At 42.0% G+C, this 16560-nt stretch overlaps 1 protein-coding gene across 1 annotated transcript; it reads left to right on the top strand.

Annotated features, from left to right (window-relative positions):
* Positions 1-1281: 1281 nt before the first annotated feature.
* Positions 1282-16232, top strand: znf292a (zinc finger protein 292a). The gene is made up of 8 exons (XM_050061879.1): positions 1282-2210; positions 4984-5138; positions 6356-6434; positions 6776-6911; positions 7040-7242; positions 8345-8481; positions 9261-9402; positions 9557-16232. Exons 1-8 carry the CDS (start codon positions 1956-1958, stop codon positions 15782-15784), a joined length of 7335 nt encoding a protein of 2444 aa, XP_049917836.1. The 5' UTR covers positions 1282-1955; the 3' UTR covers positions 15785-16232.
* Positions 16233-16560: the final 328 nt, after the last annotated feature.

Raw genomic sequence — 16560 nt, 5'->3', positions numbered from 1 at the left:
CGTTATGCATCTTTTTGTGGCTGTGTGTCTCTTTGTGGTCATTTTGTGTCTCTTTGAGGCAATTTTGTGGTTGTTTTGTGTCTCATTCTGTCTAGTTCGTGTTTCTTTGATGTAATTATGTGTCTCTTGGTTGTTTGGTTTCATTTTGCAGCCATTTTGTTTCTCCTTGTGGTTGTTTTGTGTCTCTTTGGTGCAATTTTGTGGGGTTTTTTTTTGGCCATTTTGTGTTGCATTGTAGTCATTTTGTGTCTCATTGTGGTTGTATTGCCCATTTTTGTAGTTTTGTTGTGTCTCTTTGCAGTCCTTATTAATCTCTTTGTGTCTCTTTGTGGTTGTTTTGCCTGTTTTCGTTGTTATTTTGTGTCTCTCTGCAGATCCTTTGCATCTCTTTGTCATCTTTTTTTTGTCTTTTTTGGTTGTTTTGTGTTGCTTTGTAGTAATTTTGTCTCTCTGTGTAGTCATTTTTATGTCTCTTTGTGGTTGTATTGCCTTGTATTGCCTGATTTTTTATCATTACTTTGTGTCTCTTTGCATCTCTTTGTTGTCTTTTTTGTGTCTTTGTGGTTGTTTTGTGTCTCTCTGCTGTCATTTTGTGGGTTTTCTTGGTTGTGTGTTGCTTTGTAGTAATTTTGTGTTCCCTTGTGCATAATAGTGTGTCTTTTTCAGTTGTTTTGTGTGGCTTTGTAGTCATGTTGTGTCTTTTTGTGGTTGTATGGCACTTTTTGTAGTTAGTTTGTGTCTCTTTGCAGATCCTTTGCATCTCTTTGCTGTCTTTTTTTTTGCATCTTTGTGGTTGTTTTATATCTCTTTGAAATAATTTTGTGGCTTTTTTTTATGTAGACCTCATTTTGTGTCTCCCTGTGGTTGTTCTGTGTCTCTTTGTAATCATTTTGTGTTTCTTTGTGGTTGTATTGCCTGTTTTTGCAGTTATTTTATGTCTCTTTGCAGATCCTTTGCATCTCTTTGTCATCTTTTTTGTGTCTCTGTGGTTGCATTCCCCATTTTTGTAGGTATCTTGCACCTCTTTGCAGATCCTTTGCATGTCTTTGACATAATATTGTGTCTTTTTGATGAAGGCATAGTTTTGTGTCTCCTTCCGGTTATTTTGTGTTGTCTTTGTAGTCGGTTTGTGTCTCTTTGAGTTATATAGTTTGTTTTTATAGTTATTTTGTGTCTCTTTGCAGATCCTTTGCATCTTTTTGTTATTTTTTGTGTCTTTGTGGTTGTTTTGTGTCTCTTTGTGGTTATATTGCCAGTTTTTGTCATTATTTTGTCTCTTTGACATACTTTTGTGTCTTTTGATGTAGGCCTAATTCCGTGTCTTTTTGTGGTTGTTTAGTATCTCTCTGAGATAATTTTGTGTCTTTTTTGGTTGTTTTGTATTGCTTTATAGCTAATTTGAGGTTCCTTGTGGTTGTTTGGATCTCTTTGTAATCCTTTTTGTGTCTCTTTGTGGTTGTACTGCCCATATTTGTGTCTCTTTGCAGACCCTTTGCATCTCTTTGTGGTCTCTCTGTGTCTCTTTGTGGTCATTTTGAGTCTTTTCCTTGTCAGTACATGTTATCTTGAGCGAGATTTTGCAGGTGAAGGCCAGGGGGACCCTGACACGTTGGGCCCCTGAGCCTGTGCCCGGCAGGCCCATGCAGTAATCTATCCACGCTCTGGAGGGACAAGAACAACACAAATATCGTGCCTGGTGGATTTTGAAGGTTGATTAAAACGTTAGTGAAAATACAATAGATTTTCCTTCATGTTGGAGGTTGTTTGTGTAATGATGCACAGCGCCTGGAGGTCATCTCTGACCTGCAGTATCTTTTCAGGGATGATAATAGCATCAGGGGAATCCAGCAGTCCAATCACTCTGGGATTAGCTGATGAGCAAACATTTCACGTCCAGTCTGTGTGCAGAGTGTCATTTTGTGTCACCGCTTTGTTGACATCAGGGGTATGTGTGTATGTGGAGCACACTGTGTGCTCTCCCTTCCCCCCTCTGCGTGCGCGTGCGTGTGCCAGTCTGGCAGCGTAACATCTGTGCGTACGCGGTCGTGATTGTTGTGAAGATGGCGGAGGGGGAGACAGAGAAGGAATATGACACACGGAAAGCTATCGAGGAGCTCCGAGAGCGGTTCCAGGGTTTGACCACAGCTTTGAGAGAGAGCTCGCAGTCTCCGCTGGAGGCCTCGCTGCATTTCTGCCAGGAGTTTTGCCAGGTTAGCCCGTCCTCCTGCTGCTCATCCCGGGCAGCCTGCAGCTCCTCTGGCTTCCTGGCCGAGGATGCGCGTCTACGTTTGCTACAACAATGTAGCTAAGGAGCTATGCTGCCTAGCTAGCAGCCTGGCATTTCAAGATGAGGAAAAAAACTCCTCGGCGGGTTTCTGCTATTCTCTCAATGATGTGTGTCCGTGGCGTGGATTTACACGCAAAGTCTGACCATCCATGCGGCGAGAAGTCACAGCAGTGTGTGCGCGCCGTGCATGTATTACTCGTATTTTCCAGGCCAGATAGCTAATAGCAGATGAATGCTGCTAGCTGGTATGCAGGGTCCCCCTGTCCTGTGCAGTGGTCATGCTGTGCAAAAAATGGGTAGCTACGTTAGCGAGATTTTACACAGCGATTGCATTGATATGCACTGAAATGTGCGCTTGTGTCCTCCGTGGAAAATACCATTCACGCGTAATAACGCTGCATCTCCACGCTGGGTTTAGCTTGGTGTAAAAAGAGGCTACTTTTGTGAAGCTGTTGTATTGTACGGAAAGATCAATGATTTTTTCCAAGGTGCTAGCCCAGGCCTTTTGCACTAATTAATCCAGCTACCCACACCAGCGGAGGTGTTTATTACAGCCTTATAGCCAGCCCCAGATAAAGATGTTAGATTGATGTCAATGTTAAAGCAGCCGATGTGCCTGCAGCTGGCTCAGACTGTGATTTAAAAGGGGAAAGTGTGGCAGTGGTCACTGACTCCATTACACATCCCTCCTCATTAATTTGCCCTGACCACGAAAATATGATGCGAGGTCTCCATTTAGCTGATATGCCCACCGATGCTGCAAGTATTACTGTCAATGCACCAAATGAGTTTTGATCATTGGGTTGGTTTGTTTTGTGTGGAGAGGGATTCATTCAACTTTAAAGTTATTTGAGAAAAAGAGGGGGGACGAGCCTCCGGGCTGCAGGCTGGAGCTGGAGCTGTGTGCAGTTCAGGCATGATGGAGGTTTATCTGCTAAGAGTACAACTACAGGGATAATGGAGTCATTCAGGATGAAATGGATCTGTTTGAATATGTGTGTGTGTGTGCAGAAGAAATTCATTGATGAAGGTTAGGCGTTACTGGAGCTGGGTGATGAGGGGGGAAAAAGAGGGAGGATTTTTTTTTCTGCAGGGCCACATAACTTTGGTGCTTTGTTGAATTAGGTGTCTACATCTGGGCTGAATTATGTGATCAGTATGATATAAATAAATATGGATCCATGTGTATTTTTATCCTGTTTTTGATATGTAACGAGAGCATGCCTTTTTTATTCATCTAAAAGTTATTTGTGGCCTTTTTTTTTTTAAATCAAAGCAAACCACAAATTAAAAGTTTTACTGTTTACACTGAATCCAAATTCAGATCACATCTTTATATTCAGTCCTAGAACAGCGGATTGAGTTTATTTTCCCACCAAATTTGTATTATTTTAATACTGTAGTAATTACAAAGCCTACTTTTTGTCTTTTACTACCAAGGCGAAACTTTTCTTGGCTCATACTATAGTCGAAGGAGCATCACTAAGCTTATTTTGCCTGTATTTAATAACACCTATACAACTGCTGAGCTAAAAAAAGAACACAGAAATTTCCAATAAGGGCAAAATAAGTCTGAATACATTACTGTTATTTCCATTATTGATAAATCTGTCGGTTTTAGGATTAAGAATGTATAAGTACATGGTATAGTTTGCCAGTCTGAAAAGCATCCATGGCACTGTGATTGATATGAACAACCAGAGCTAACGTAAGTGCTGTAAAATAAAGTAAAATAACATAAGTGTGCTTCATAAATAAACTTGATTTAAATGTAAGTAAAAGTCATTTATTTATTTATTCTAAGACACAGATGATACATTTTGACTTAAACAGTCTTCATCAGGGTTTAAAAAGTTTTTATATGTACCATAAAATTTCAGTGAAAAGCCTAGTCACAATTACTAGCCCGGTGTGGCTACACATTTTGATAAATAAAGGCCTGTCTCAATTAGACGCCTGGTCTGGTTGCTAAGTAGTTTATTTTTATAATAGAAGTTTTTTGGATGTATAAAACCAGGTCGTTGGCTACTTCAAATTATGTGTCTGTTCCTTGATTACCCTGTAGGTTATTCATATTCCTTTTGTCCATAAGGGTCCTCACATGAACAGAATCTAAAGGGTTTTTCATATTTAAGTAAATAATAGGATGGGCTATTAATTAAAGTTTCACAGTATTTATTAAGTTTCCATATAATAAGTTTAGGATTTTTACTCCCAGTCATTGTTTCTTATTCTTATTTGAATACGTCCCCTGTCCCCAAAGAGCACCAGATATTTTACTATTAGCCAACACCTGGTTTCTTGCCCCAGTGCAGCACTCCATAGTTTCCCTCAATTATCAGCCACTTTAGTTTTAAAGTAAATAGATTATTCACTGAGTTAATAAAGTGACAGAAAATTGTGTAAAATGCCAGTGTAACAGGTAATGTCTCCAATTAGTTTTTTTTCTATTAAGGCAGTTAAATAAACATTTACAATAATTCTGAGAAAAAAACGCAAATCCTCACATTTGAGAACTTTGAAACAGAGAATGCATTTTTACCTGAAAAAGGACTGATTGTTTTAGTGCTAAAGAATATATTAGTTATTAATACACACTGTTTGTTCTTACTAACATGCATTTTTAGGGTGCCTTAAAAACAACTGATCCATCTGCGTTTTTTATTCTAACTGCTCTATTTTTATGTTTCTTTCAGGTCCTTGTGGAGCATGCCGGCCGTTGGAAAACCGATGAGGATCCACTGCCTTTGCTCGAGGTCTACACTGTGGCCATCCTCAACTTCGCCAAGGCCGCCTCCTGTCTCTCCGCCGAATGTGAAAACGTGCCACTCCTACTTGAAAAGTTAGCACTGTGAGTAGAAACTCTGACACATGTGTCGCAGAAAATAAGATTTCTCATATTGCTTTTCTTATTCTTTCTAACAGCATTTTCCTCATGAACTTGATCTGTAATCTGTGTTATACATTATACATTATACACTGGGGAAAGCATCTTCATTGAGTCTCAACTTTTGTATAATTGTGCAAAGTCGATGTAGCAAAGAATGGGTCACAGGTGTTGGATGTGCACATGACATAAGAATAGGGCTGCAAATAATGATAATGTTTGTTTCAGATTAATTTGTATATTGTTTTTTTGTTAAATCAATTAATCACTTGGTTAAAAAATATCCTAGAGCCTCAGGTCACCTCATCAAATTTTGTTTTGTCCAACCAACATTTCCAAACCAAAAATATTGTTAGTTACTATAATGTAATACCAAGAAAAACAGCAAATCCTCACATCTGAGAACCTGGAAACATCCCATTTTGGACATTTTGGGCTTGAAAATTGACTTAAATTATTAAGTTTTCATATGCTGTTGATTGAATAATTGTTTGCAGTTTCCCTGGTGTAGTTTTGTCTCTTGCTGTCTCAGCAGTCATGATTGCAGAGGCAGACAGTGATCTTACATGAAAGATGCTAAGTATTTGACAATAAGAATGAAACCAAACACTCCTAAATCCCAGAGGAAATTTAGATATGAAAAGTTTTGAAATACTTTGCAAACAGTATTGAGGAACTATTATGTGCTCTTGAAGTACCCATGAAGGCAAAGTCCTTGAGGCTGTAGTCGGAATAGAAATGTAGGCTACCTCTTGGGGAGCTTCGACATATTTGGGATGAGCTGCAGAGTATACTTTGCACATGGAGGCGCAGTGCACACACAGATGAAGAGAATCAGAGAGTTATTAATGTCTAAGATGTTTTTTGTCCCTGTGAACCCTCGATCACAGTTACTGATATTGCCACTCTGAGCTGTTTTTCATTTCTACCATATGAAAAACAACAGGGGCTATTTAATAACACCGACATGTACACCTATATTGATCCATGTAGCGAAAGTGTCTCACTTTACACGCCCCGTTTGTCCTCTTTGTCATCTTTATTATATTGCCCAAATGCCACACTGACTTTACAGCGCCATACTTTGTGAATAGTTATTCTGGTACCCTTAATTTGTGGAGAGTGTGTGCACAGCCTTGACCTAAATGTGGCTTTAACAAATGACTGTGTTGGATTCACAGGAGCTGTGCGGAGCTGCTGCTCTTACTGCCCCAGCATGTCCCTGGTGCCTTATGGGAGGAGTTCCAGTCCTCCATGAAGGTCAGTGCTCCCAGGGACTTTTTCTGAGGCTTATCTTTGCGGTGATAAGCTACGAGAAGTTGTTAGTAATTAGAATACATTTGGTTTAGCTCATCATTGGAAAGAAATAAATACATGTGAGGTTGAATGTGTGGGTTCTCTCTTAAAGAACGACATTTCATGAAACGTTCTGTTCGCCGCTTCTTTTGAAGAAATGTAAACTGTTGAACGGTGACACATTCCCCACAGTAACATTGTCATAATACTTATTTTACTGACTCCTGACTGTCTAACGTTTTAAGTGTGACTCACTGAAGTTTTAGTAATTGGGTTACTACATCTTTATTTATCTTCTGCTGCAGTTGGCACACAGCCTTTTGCAAGAAAGTGGGAGCACACAGCTTCGCCTGCTCTCAGTTCTGGCGCAACAGGATGGCGTCTGGTCCAACACCACACTAAGCAGCATCCTGTCCAATCAGACCCCTCAAACTGAGCAAGGTTAGTTCGCACTGGGCTTGAAGATGCACCACAGCTGATTTGTACAGTTGTTACTGCATAAAAGTGTCTGAATTGCATCTCATCTGCAGCTCGTTACCTTTTCTCCCTATCTTCTTTTTGTTTCTTAGTTCATGAGTTTCTTGAGTTGGAAGGTGCCACGCTTCTGAACATGAGAGTAAAGCACCTGATCAAAGTGGACAGCGTTGATAAAGCTGCTGTTCTCGCCAAGATGTGCTCGGAGTATCCGGGATATGAAGGAAAAGGAAACTTCAAACAAACCTACTTGCTTTGCATCTGCATGACAAAAAGTCAAGAGCAGCTAATGGAGGAGGTAAGAAATGACACACAGCAACACAGTCCCTTGATTTAAAGGCTGGCTTACATTTTGTACCACCTTGTCATTTTCAAGTGCCCAAGTGTTAATGCCCTAACTGCATGGCACAAGTGTATTTAGGGAATGTCCAGCTCCACTTTTGCAAGTTAACTGGCGCAAAATCTGGGCGCAAAGTCAGATGGATAAAATTTTTGAGGATGGAGCAACTGATTTTGAGGATAAAATGAATTCAACCAATCGGAGTGTCATCTCCCATTCGCTTTTAAGCCAGGTGTTGTTGCTTTTTGCATGGTGGTTTTGGCAAACTGAAGAAGCGGTTTTCTGCTGAGAGCAATGAAGTAAGAGCAGTAATGTTACTGCAGCAAATATCATGAGACATTTAAGCAGCGAACTAAAAACTGTAGTTTTAAACTTGAAAGAGGAAACTGAACTAAACTTGTAGCTTCTGAAATAACACTGCTCCTCATACATAAATGCGCACAATGTCTCTCTTAATGGGGAGTCGGATAGCAGCTGTGCAGCACTGCTCTCTGCTTTGTTCACATTTTAGAGAGTGTAATTAATATTTTCCTCATTAATCATGACCCATCCACACATACTGTGTGTGTAACAAGCAGAGTGTACGTGCGATGTGAATGCTCCTATGTAGGTGCATTATGTGCGCTGCATATGCCACTGGCCAACGCATTTTTGTTGGTCAGTGGCGTGATCGCTTTCTGCTGCCTCAAAATATCAATACACCAACAGTGCACTTGACCACACCTCATTTTAAAACCTACGCGGATGGTTGCAAGCACATTTGCTACTTACTCAACCGTGAAAATGTCAGCTGCGTCGGTCTGAAACTAGCAATGACGGTTGTGCTGCACTGTGTGCTGCTTTGCGCTGCTTTGGTGTAAAATAGGACCCAAAGTCATTGCATTTAATACTTGTGTAAGTGCTCAACAACTGAAATAAAATCTAACAAGCAAAACTCATCATTAAGCACTTGTTTGATGTAATAACAAAATGTTCCAACAGTGTTGTCAAGTATGACATATAGTTCGGCCAAATTTAATTAAACTGTTTCTTCGATTATTTCTCTCTTTCCCTCGAACAGATTGCGTCAATAGACTGTAAAGACGCTCTTGAAATGATCTGCAACTTGGAGTCGGAGGGAGATGAGAAAGGAGCTCTCTGCTTATGTTCTGCCTTTCTCAAGCGACAGCTTCTCCAAGGAGACGTTTATTGTGCCTGGTAAGTGTTGCTGTTTGTTTCAGATAAATACTCTGAGATCACTTGCAAAATCACTCTCAGGAATACAGCAGTCATGGAACAAACATATTATGAAATTGACTTTTATCCAGCCTGAAGCAATCTCTGTAATATTGTGCACAAAGATACCCTCAGTGACTGTGTGTTTGAAGGTCCGTGTCTCTTAATAGCTTAATACAGGCATGCCCAAAGTCCAGCCTGGGGGCCAGTTGTGGCCCACAGACCGATTGTAAGCAGCCAGTGGCTTGTCTTTTAGAATATAACAATAGCCCCTCCACACAATATTGGTTAATCAAGCAAGATCACTTTGCATTTTTTCCAGTCATGGTAGCAGGGCTATCATATGGTTTGTAGGCATGCACCAAGTAGAACGGTTATCTAACAGTAAAGAGAGAAGTTTGAAGTTGACAGCGAGGGATGAAGCTTTCAGGAGTGTCAGAAACTATAATACATTTTCACTTGCGGGAAGATGGAACAGTTACGTTTGTTTCATTTGTACATGATTTTACTTTGTAACCCAGACGATGCGAGAAGCAGCCCAAAGTTATTTTCATATTATCTAATCTGGCGCCCATTCAAAAATGTTTGGACAACCTGGCTTAGTACTTGAGGGAAGATAGGACAACTGTGAATGAATGACTCAGCAACAGTTGAAGTTAAAACAATGCAGTTCACTTGTAGATTTGGGGTCATCTGTAATCTGAATATGTGTAAAGCAATTGTTGGTTGGTTTTAAGAGTTGTGTTTGTGATGTTTTGCAGGGAACTCACACTGTTCTGGAGTAAGCTACTCATGCGTTTAGAGTCGTCCGCTGATGCATTTCTTGGACAGAGCAAAGAGATGGCTCTTCTCTGTAGGAGCGTCTGTCATATTCTGTTTCTGATCAAAGTAATCCAAAACGAGGTAAGAAAAGAGAAATGGTCTACAAATTTTGTTGCTGATAGCAGAACCATTCCATACAACCATTCACACCAACAATGACCCATATGATACCACATCTGTTAAAGGGGCTCAAAAGGAAACGCTTGGTATTTATGTTAATTTTTTATTTCCGTAGGTTGGAGAGGTGGGGCTTCCAGTGTGTGTGGAAATGTGCATTCAAGCTCTGAAAATGACATCCAGTGACCATAAAGATAGCAAGTCCACCATCTGCAAGACAATTTCCTGCCTCTTGCCAACTGATCTAGAAGTTAAGCGTGCATGCCAGCTGACAGAGTTCCTCCTCCAGCCCACTGTTGACTCGTATTATGCTGTGGAGTCACTGTACAACGAACCCGACCAAAAGCCTGAGGAGGACGGGAGTCTGCCAGTGCCCAATTCTTTACGCTGCGAGTTACTGCTGGCCTTCAAGACACAGTGGCCTTTTGATCCAGAGTTCTGGGACTGGAAAACACTGAAACGCAACTGCTTGGCACTGATGGGCGAGGAGGCAGCTATTGTGTCATCTATTGACACACTCAACGACACAGACGAACAGGAGGTGGAAAGTGCTCTTGGCAAACTCCCTGAATACAGAGACCTGGAGGATTTTCTGTTAACCACTACGAATGAACTCAATGAAATCACGGACGAAAGAGAGAAAAACAGAGAGGCTAAGAAACTTCGGGAGCAGGGTTTTGTGTCTGCTCGGTTCAGAAATTGGCGAGCGTACATGCAGTATTGTGTTTTGTGTGACAAGGAGTTCCTGGGTCACAGAATTGTTCGGCATGCTCAGAAGCACTTCAAAGATGGGGTGTATCTTTGTCCAATTTGTGCTGACAGTTTTGAAAGTAGGGAGGTTTTAGAGCCACATGTAGCATCACATGTAAAGCAATCTTGCAAAGAGAGACTAGCTGCAATGAAAGCTGCTAGGAAGGTAACCAAACCACCTCAGTCCCCTAAAAGTCCATCAAAAAATTCAAAAGTTGCTGCCAAGGTGAGCATTAGTCCTGTTAAAATTGACTCTCAAATTGGCGACCAGCTGGCGTCTCCTGTTAAGACAGAACAAACCACATCAGACACACATTTAAGTCAAGACTGTTTCTGTCCTGTCAAAAACTGTTCCAAGGCTTTCAAGTTTTTCCGCAACCTCATGGCTCACGTCAGATCTCACAAGAACGACGAAGAGGCCATGAGGTTTTTAGAGATACAAAAACAGAAAGTGGTGTGCCAGTATTGCAGACGGCAGTTTGTTAATGTCAGACATCTTAATGATCATTTGCAGATGCACTGTGGCAGCAAACCGTACATCTGCATTCAGCTGGATTGCAAGGCCAACTTTAACTCCAATTCTGAGCTTCTCATGCATAGAAAAACACATCCTGAATTCAAGGCCCAGTGCATGTTCCCCAACTGTGGCCAAGTTTTCAGTGAGGCCTACCTGTTGTACGATCACGAGGCTCAGCATTACCTTACGTACACCTGCCAAACTGATAACTGTGGCAAAATATTCTACTCTCAGTCTCAATTCGTGTCTCACCAAGAGAATCATGGCACAAATGATGCAGTAATCAGTTTGCCCATTACAAATCAAAACCCTTGTGAGACTTCAAAAGTAGAGCCACCACCAGAGAGCACCCCGAGCAATGAAGTCCGTATTGAAAGGATTAGTACAGACGTGTATATGAAGGAGGCATCAAGAGCAAACACATCACCATGCAGATTACCAGAGTTTGCTAAAGAACCCATCCCTGTGAGAGTGAAACACTCGATTGAAAGCATGCTGAATTCTGCAGGAGATCCTGAAATGAAAGAACCAGAGAAATGCTACACTCCGCTGACAAACCCCACTCCAGCGCCAGTGCAAGCGCCAGTGCAAGCGCCAGTGCCAGCGCCAGTGCCAGCGCCAGCGCCAGCGCCAGCACCAGCACCAGCACCAGCACCAGCACCAGCACCTGAGGCTCATCATGCACACCATTATGTGGCTGGGCAAGGTGAGATCCCTCCAGCAAATCCTGTACCACTTGCAACAAACCCTGTGGCAACTCAACAGGGAGAAGAGCTCAATAATGTACAAGGCAACGAACTTCCAAAAGCAGTTCCACAAATAATCTCTCCAAATCAAATAAAGGTAGAAATTCCTTGTTCGCTGCAAGGATATCCTTCCAGCACGCCCACTGTTACTGCTGGCAGTGAGGAGAACCTGCATTGCTGCCCGTATAGTGACTGCACAAGGGCATACAGTACAAACAAAAGTCTGTCCAGGCATGTGAAGAAGCAGCACCCTGAAATATTTGAAGATTGGAAATTGGCAAAGAAATACAACAAAGTGGCCAAAATTACAGCAAAAAAGGCACCGAGTGGGCCAGCCTCACCTAATCAGTCTCAGAACCAAGGGAACAGGCCATATCAGCCAGGAATACTATGCAACAAACCTGGGATGCAGCAAATGGATTACCCAATGGGATCTTCAACCTCACCTGCCCAGTGTTATCCTGGATCAATGGAGCCTGTGCCCATCACTCCTATGGTGAACCCCACACTGTACCCGTCATGGGGAAATAATCCTAGTGGAATGATGCAGTCAGACATGTCTCAGTCCTGGTCTTCACCTCCCATGAATAACTGTTATCCTGATGCCTTCAACATGAACGAGTACCCCCCTCGAGGTTATCCTCAGTGGCAGGCAGACCCTTATCAAACCACAGCGTCTCTCCCGTCTGATAGAGATCATTCAATGGCAGCTATACATGGTCCCTCTATGTCACAACCTCCTTCAGATTCAAGTTTGATGTCTCAGTATGTGTCCAGTTCTCTGATGCTTGATAATGGAGGGCAGATGCATAACGGAGGGCATCAGTATGGACTAATGCATCCAGAGGATAGTGCAGACAGCGTAGATGTGGGAAAAAGCAGTGCAAGTATGACAGGCCAGTTGGATAAACGAAACAGTATTTCAACAATTGATAGCCTCCCTGAGGGAAGTTACCACACTCCATATGCTCATAGTGAAAACTCTTGTCTCACTCAAGGCTCGTTAGTCGATGTTCCCATGAAATGTTTGAGCCCAGAGGCTCAGGTTGCATTAAAAGCTACGCATGAAATAATTAAAACAGAGACTGTGTCCACTCCTTGTTACGAACAGATGGACAACGCCGTGGATGGCATGATTAGCCCAAACAGCGGCATTCACACAGATTTCCCTTATGAAGAGGACTGTCCAAATGCTGACTGTGAGGCCACCCCCTCTGACCCTGACTCGCAGAAAGGAAAACGCAGCAGGTTGAGCAAGAGAACCAAATGGCCAGCTATTATTAAGGATGGTAAAGTCATCTGCAGGAGATGCTTTAGAGAGTTTACAAGCACCAAGTCTCTCGGAGGTCACTTATCTAAACGCTCACAGTGCAGGCCTGTAGATGAAATCGACCTAACGGCTGATTTGCCAACATCTTTCCTTGATTTTCTCAATGATCCCCATGTCCCTGATACTAACGGAGCAGTATTCAGCATGTCAAATGGTGATTTCTCACAGGAATCTTGTAGCTTGACCACTTTAACTTCACCCATGGTGTTGAAACAGGAGCCCCAGTATACGAATATAATGGATTATTCAGACTCCGTACCTTTTCCCCCTGAAAACCAGCAACAAAAGGCCGGAGAGCTGGCTAATCCAGCCCTTGCTGTACCCTATAATGAGGATCATTTGATGGAAATATCACATGCTTTCCAAAGGTTAGATTTGATTGAGGCTGCACAAGGGAAGATGCGGAGTGCTCTGGCATTAGAGCAAAATGTTAGTCATTGTGAAACAGCCCGTGACATCGAAACTAGTAAAACACTGAGTAAAAGTGATGACAAGCCCACTGAAAAGGTACCGAAACCTTTTAAATGTGACCAGGATGAGTGCGAGTACTCATTCATGACAAAGGAGGCATTATTCAAACACTTGAGTAAAATGCACGATTACTCCAGTGAGATGATAGAAGAGCTTAAAAAGACCCCATCCAAACTGTCTCCATATCCTTGTCAGATTTGCCCCAAAACATTCACAAGAACGACAGGTTTGAGAATTCACTATGAAAAAGTCCACAGATTATCAAAGGCAGAAATGCAGAAGCTGAGGATCAGTGCTCGAAACAGGCGTGCATTTAGACTGAACAAGGATGACGGTTTAGTTGGCCGTGCAGCTGCTGACTCCAACCGCACGACACAATCTGCAGCTCAGTCTGCAGCTGTATTACCTGCCATAAAACAAGAACCGCTTGACATTGCAATTGCACCTCAAACAGACAATGAGAACAATCCACAAGTTACCGAAATCACTTCACCAGGAGATGCAGTTAAACAGGGCTCCATGCCTGAGGTATCAATTGTCGCACAACTACCACCACCACCACCACCACCACCACCACCTCCTCAAAACTATGTGACGGATAGGTTATCAGGTGAGGTGGTAACGTCAGTTACTGAAAAAGCCCCAGAGCAACCTCAAGTAGCTGTTGTAAACAAGAGTCCAGATGTGAAACAGAAATCCAGTTTACAAGAGAAGCTCAGTCCGGTTGGCAAAGCAAAGGAGCAGCAAGGACGATCAGATGCATCGTTTAGCAAAGTAAAGGAGCCGATGTACAGCCCTACTGCATCTGCTTCATCTTCCCCAGAGAAACCGGGCAGCTCCAAAAGCACACCAACAAAGGACGAACACCAGAGGAAAGAGAAACGAGAAAGAAAAGAGAAAAAGTTGAGTCTCAAAATGTGTGATACAGACAATGCCTACAGTCCATATAGACCATATCGCTGTGTTCATGAAGGATGCACTGCCGCATTCACCATCCAGCAGAACTTGATTCTCCATTACAGGGCCATGCATCAGGCATCTCTGCCTCCCAGCAAACCTGAACCTGAGACTGAAAAGACCAGTGTTAAAAATGCACCGGAGATCCATCATAGGATAGACAAAGGTGATGAAGTCAGGTGTCAAGTGAAAAACTGTTCCAGGGTGTTCATGGGAATCACAAGGTTAGTGCAGCATTACCTCTTACTTCACAAGTTCACCCGTGACAAAGCCACCTCCATGATGGCCAGCATGACCATGGGGACTTTCAACTGTGACCGGCCAGAGTGCGCGCTCCCCTTCAACTCTGTGGAAAAGTACATCGAGCACATCAAAAATTTCCACAAGGAAATCGCCATCTCTGAGAGTGGCTCAGTTGATCCGACTTTCAGGTGCGAGTATGAGGGATGCGATCGCGTTTACACTACTAAATCAAACCTCCTCCGTCACCTGATAAAAAAGCACGAATATGTTTATGATCCCAAAGCAAGCGATGGAAGACGGACTAAATCAGTAGGGCTCTTCCCGGGAATTAACGGGAAAGAGAATGTTGAAAACAAACTCAAAATGAAGAAGAAAAACACTAAAAAGAAAGACGGGAAGTCCATGGAACACTGGACCAGTTTTGGAAAGCCTACACTAAAATCACATGATGAGGCATCGGCCATGTGCACCAAGAAGTCCGCACTGCAGTACCCATGCATGATAATAGGCTGTGATGCAGTGGAGCGGGCTGAGAGAAGTATATTTAAGCATTACACCACTCATGGCCTCACAGAAAGATACATTGAAGACCACAGGAGCCAGTTCATTTTCTGCAAAAAGTACTCACGCGCCCGATTCAAAGAGACAAGCAAAACAGAGGATGCGTCCAGCTCTTCTGAGGAGATGGAGCCAGATGAGGGCGAAAAGCCCAGTGATCAGAAAACAGATGAGTTGGTGGAACGAATAGTAGGCCAAGAAGACAGCAAGCTGTCCAACGACGACAGTGCAGAATCTCAAGCTTCCACCGGGACAGAAGCAGGAATTAAAAGAGGCCGTCCCAGAAAGCCCGCACAACCCACACCAGCTTGTCCAGAGAGGATGCAGACCCTTAGGAATCGTACGACTGTTAACAGTTCAAGAGAGAACTCAAATCCTGGTACCCCCACAGCCCAAGAACAACGTGACGACGCGGTCACGCCAGGGTCTTTCAAGCCTTTAGGACTTGAGGACTCTTTCCTTAAGTTCTTGGAAACCTCAGAGTCGACCCAGACTTCCAAACGCAAACTAAACGAAAAATCTAGTGCTGAACTGCCGTCCAAGAGACAACAAACTCAAAAACAGAAATCTGCAACAAAAGGTAAATTAAAAGATGAAATCAAAGGATGTGAAAATCTGGTAGACTTCAGAAATCCACTAAATCTCAAATCGGTGAGCAATGTCAAGATTGTCATGGATAAAACATTTTCAGACGGTGCTGATCTTTTGCTAAAGCAGCTACAAGACATGAAGCCCATGGTCATAATAAAAAAGTGGCTTTATAGTGGATCATAGCCCGATATTTTGTTTTCAACTCGACCTCACTCAGGATTTGAGAAGTTATGCTGCAGAATGGTTTGTTTGTTAATGCATCAGATTTCCAACTGTTAACATTAATGGTCACAGTTAACGATGAAATGGCCTATTTTGTACCTAATGAAAAAATGTCTTGGATGATTTTAAGTATGTATGTTAGTTATAATAACCAGGTAATCCATAGGGCATAGATTTTAGAAACATGTTTGTATTTATGCTTAGTACTGAAGATGTTTTTTTTTCTTTTGCTAAATGGAGACTTTTAAAGAAAAACTATGTTTTTATATATCCCTATGGGATTTCAAGTTCTGTTTGTATTTATTTCATCCTTTTTAAACACTAGTAGACCTATCTGTAATATTTACATGTCTTCCACAAAGTGTTCAATAAAATGTTACTGGTTCTTTTTGTAAAATATTGTCTGCAGATCTTTTTGTGTGGCACTTTTTCTTTTCTGATATTTTGCTTGTTTACAGTATTATTTAAGCATAGAATACATTTGTTCCTCAGGCTTCCTAGAGTAATCCACAGCTTTTCATATGGAAAACAGAAGAGTTATGGACAGTATGTTTTATATTTAGTTGATCATTGTTGAATTTCTGATAAAACACTGACACTATATCACTTAAAATAATCCTCATGTCTACTGGTCTCTTACCACACAAGTTACACATTTACTAAATTTCATTTGCGTTGAAATTATTTACACTTTTTTATAACTTCCTGCAGTAGTCTAGCTTAAGTTAAAGTTTATT

Source organism: Epinephelus moara, chromosome 14 (genome assembly GCF_006386435.1).
Source record: "Epinephelus moara isolate mb chromosome 14, YSFRI_EMoa_1.0, whole genome shotgun sequence".
Taxonomy (NCBI): Eukaryota; Metazoa; Chordata; class Actinopteri; order Perciformes; family Serranidae; genus Epinephelus; species Epinephelus moara.
This window is presented reverse-complemented; position numbering and strand designations above follow the sequence as displayed.

What these genes read in the sequence shown, in the direction of transcription:
- znf292a (XM_050061879.1), top strand. Translation starts at nt 1,956, where the DNA reads ATGTGGAGCACACTGTGTGCTCTCCCTTCCCCCCTCTGCGTGCGCGTG. An exon ending in TCTGCCAGGAGTTTTGCCAG is followed by an intron (nt 2,211 to 4,983) that starts GTTAGCCCGTCC and finishes TGTTTCTTTCAG; the next exon opens with GTCCTTGTGGAGCATGCCGG. An exon ending in CTACTTGAAAAGTTAGCACT is followed by an intron (nt 5,139 to 6,355) that starts GTGAGTAGAAAC and finishes TTGGATTCACAG; the next exon opens with GAGCTGTGCGGAGCTGCTGC.